Raw genomic sequence first — 1,441 nt, 5'->3', positions numbered from 1 at the left:
AATTAACATGTTACATGCATACTTAATAAAACAAGGGCTTGTGATTGCCTAGCGGCTGTGGATGGGCTCTGGCTGAATCTGAAGCCGGGTCTTGGTGGCCAGGGCTGCCTTTCGGGTCATGGTGGTGCAGCGGGTCAGGATCTCCTCGGTTTTGGGTCTGGGTGGCATCCTGGGAGCGATTGAAGCCGTCTCACTGCCTTTGGAGCTGACAGATACAGAGGTGTCAGTGCTGGTGTTGGAGCCGCGGCGGTCAGAGAGGCTGAGATCAGGGCTGCTTCTCCCGCTGTTGCTGACACTAGCCTGGGATGAGGCTGCAGGACTGCCTAAACGGCTCTCTGCTAAACTTGAGGTTGATTCGCTGCTTGAGGAGAAGCCTGAGAAGCTGATCTCAGTGCTTGTGCTGCTTCCACTGCGTGCACGACCATCTGAGGTGGGGGCATCCCTCTCCATCTGTGTTTGGGTCCAGGTCTCAGAGAGGACATCCAGAGATCGGGCCTTGTGGAGACGCCCGGGCACACTGGGCTCTCCTCTGGACCGACCTGCTGAATCCTGCTGTGGGCCGTCTTCGTTGGTGCTGGGTCGACGAGGTGCCTGAATTGCCAGGTTCAGAGTGGAGCTGTGCAGCTTACTCTGCAGACTGTAAAGGCCGGCCCGTGGGTTGTTGTATGGCTGCAGGTTCATGGAGGGGACGTAACCTGCTTTGCCATTGAATCTGAAACAAGGATTGCAAAGAAAAAGGAATTCATTACAAGTCTGCAAACTATGGCAACGTCCTAGACTGACTTTAGGAATTTATTTGACATTTGATACTGCTGTTGTCAGTACTTCAAATATTATTCTATCAAAACCATAGTCTCTAGGTAGACAAATGCACGTGCACCTGATTCCTATCCTCCATTGTTTGCATTGCAGACAGATAAGATTGTAATACCTGATGAGCCACCAGCCATCGTCAGACTTCCTCAGCACCTCCACCACAGAGCCAATGGGCACAGACACCTCATCACTCTCCTTAGCAGAGAAACTCCTCACGGCACAGTACAGGGCACCTGAAGTTCACAAACAAGACAATAAGCTCAGAAACTGCTGCACAGCTAAAGTCTCTCTTGAGACATGTGGTAAAATTAAGACAAATACACAGATTGACTAATAAAGGTAAAATTAAGACAAATACACAGATTGACTAATAAAACCAGAGTGTACAGAGTTTTGGTAGAAAGGATCAGTTGCATGTTAACTTCCAATGGTTAAATAGCGCTCCCCAGTGTTGGCTGTTTGTAACAACCGGGCTTCACAGTAAAATGCTAAGTATGTGCATCTGGCATGCATTGATTGGCACAATGACTGCTGAATGATGTCACAGCTCACACGATGCTAGGCTTACAAATTACTAATTTACTAATTACAAATTATTCAGTCAGTTCTCACCTGCAAGCTGGAA

General features: G+C 48.7%; 1 protein-coding gene across 1 annotated transcript; it reads right to left on the bottom strand.

Moving 5' to 3' along the window:
- Nucleotides 1-6: 6 nt before the first annotated feature.
- Nucleotides 7-1,049, bottom strand: LOC126387010 (neutrophil cytosol factor 1-like; the record flags this gene model as incomplete). Its single annotated transcript, XM_050039575.1, has 2 exons — nt 7-712; nt 932-1,049. Coding segments are annotated over 2 exons (782 nt in total), but the record flags the coding sequence as incomplete, so codon positions are not given.
- Nucleotides 1,050-1,441: the final 392 nt, after the last annotated feature.

The sequence above is a fragment of the Epinephelus moara genome, unplaced genomic scaffold (genome assembly GCF_006386435.1).
Source record: "Epinephelus moara isolate mb unplaced genomic scaffold, YSFRI_EMoa_1.0 scaffold1461, whole genome shotgun sequence".
NCBI lineage: Eukaryota > Metazoa > Chordata > Actinopteri > Perciformes > Serranidae > Epinephelus > Epinephelus moara.
This window is presented reverse-complemented; position numbering and strand designations above follow the sequence as displayed.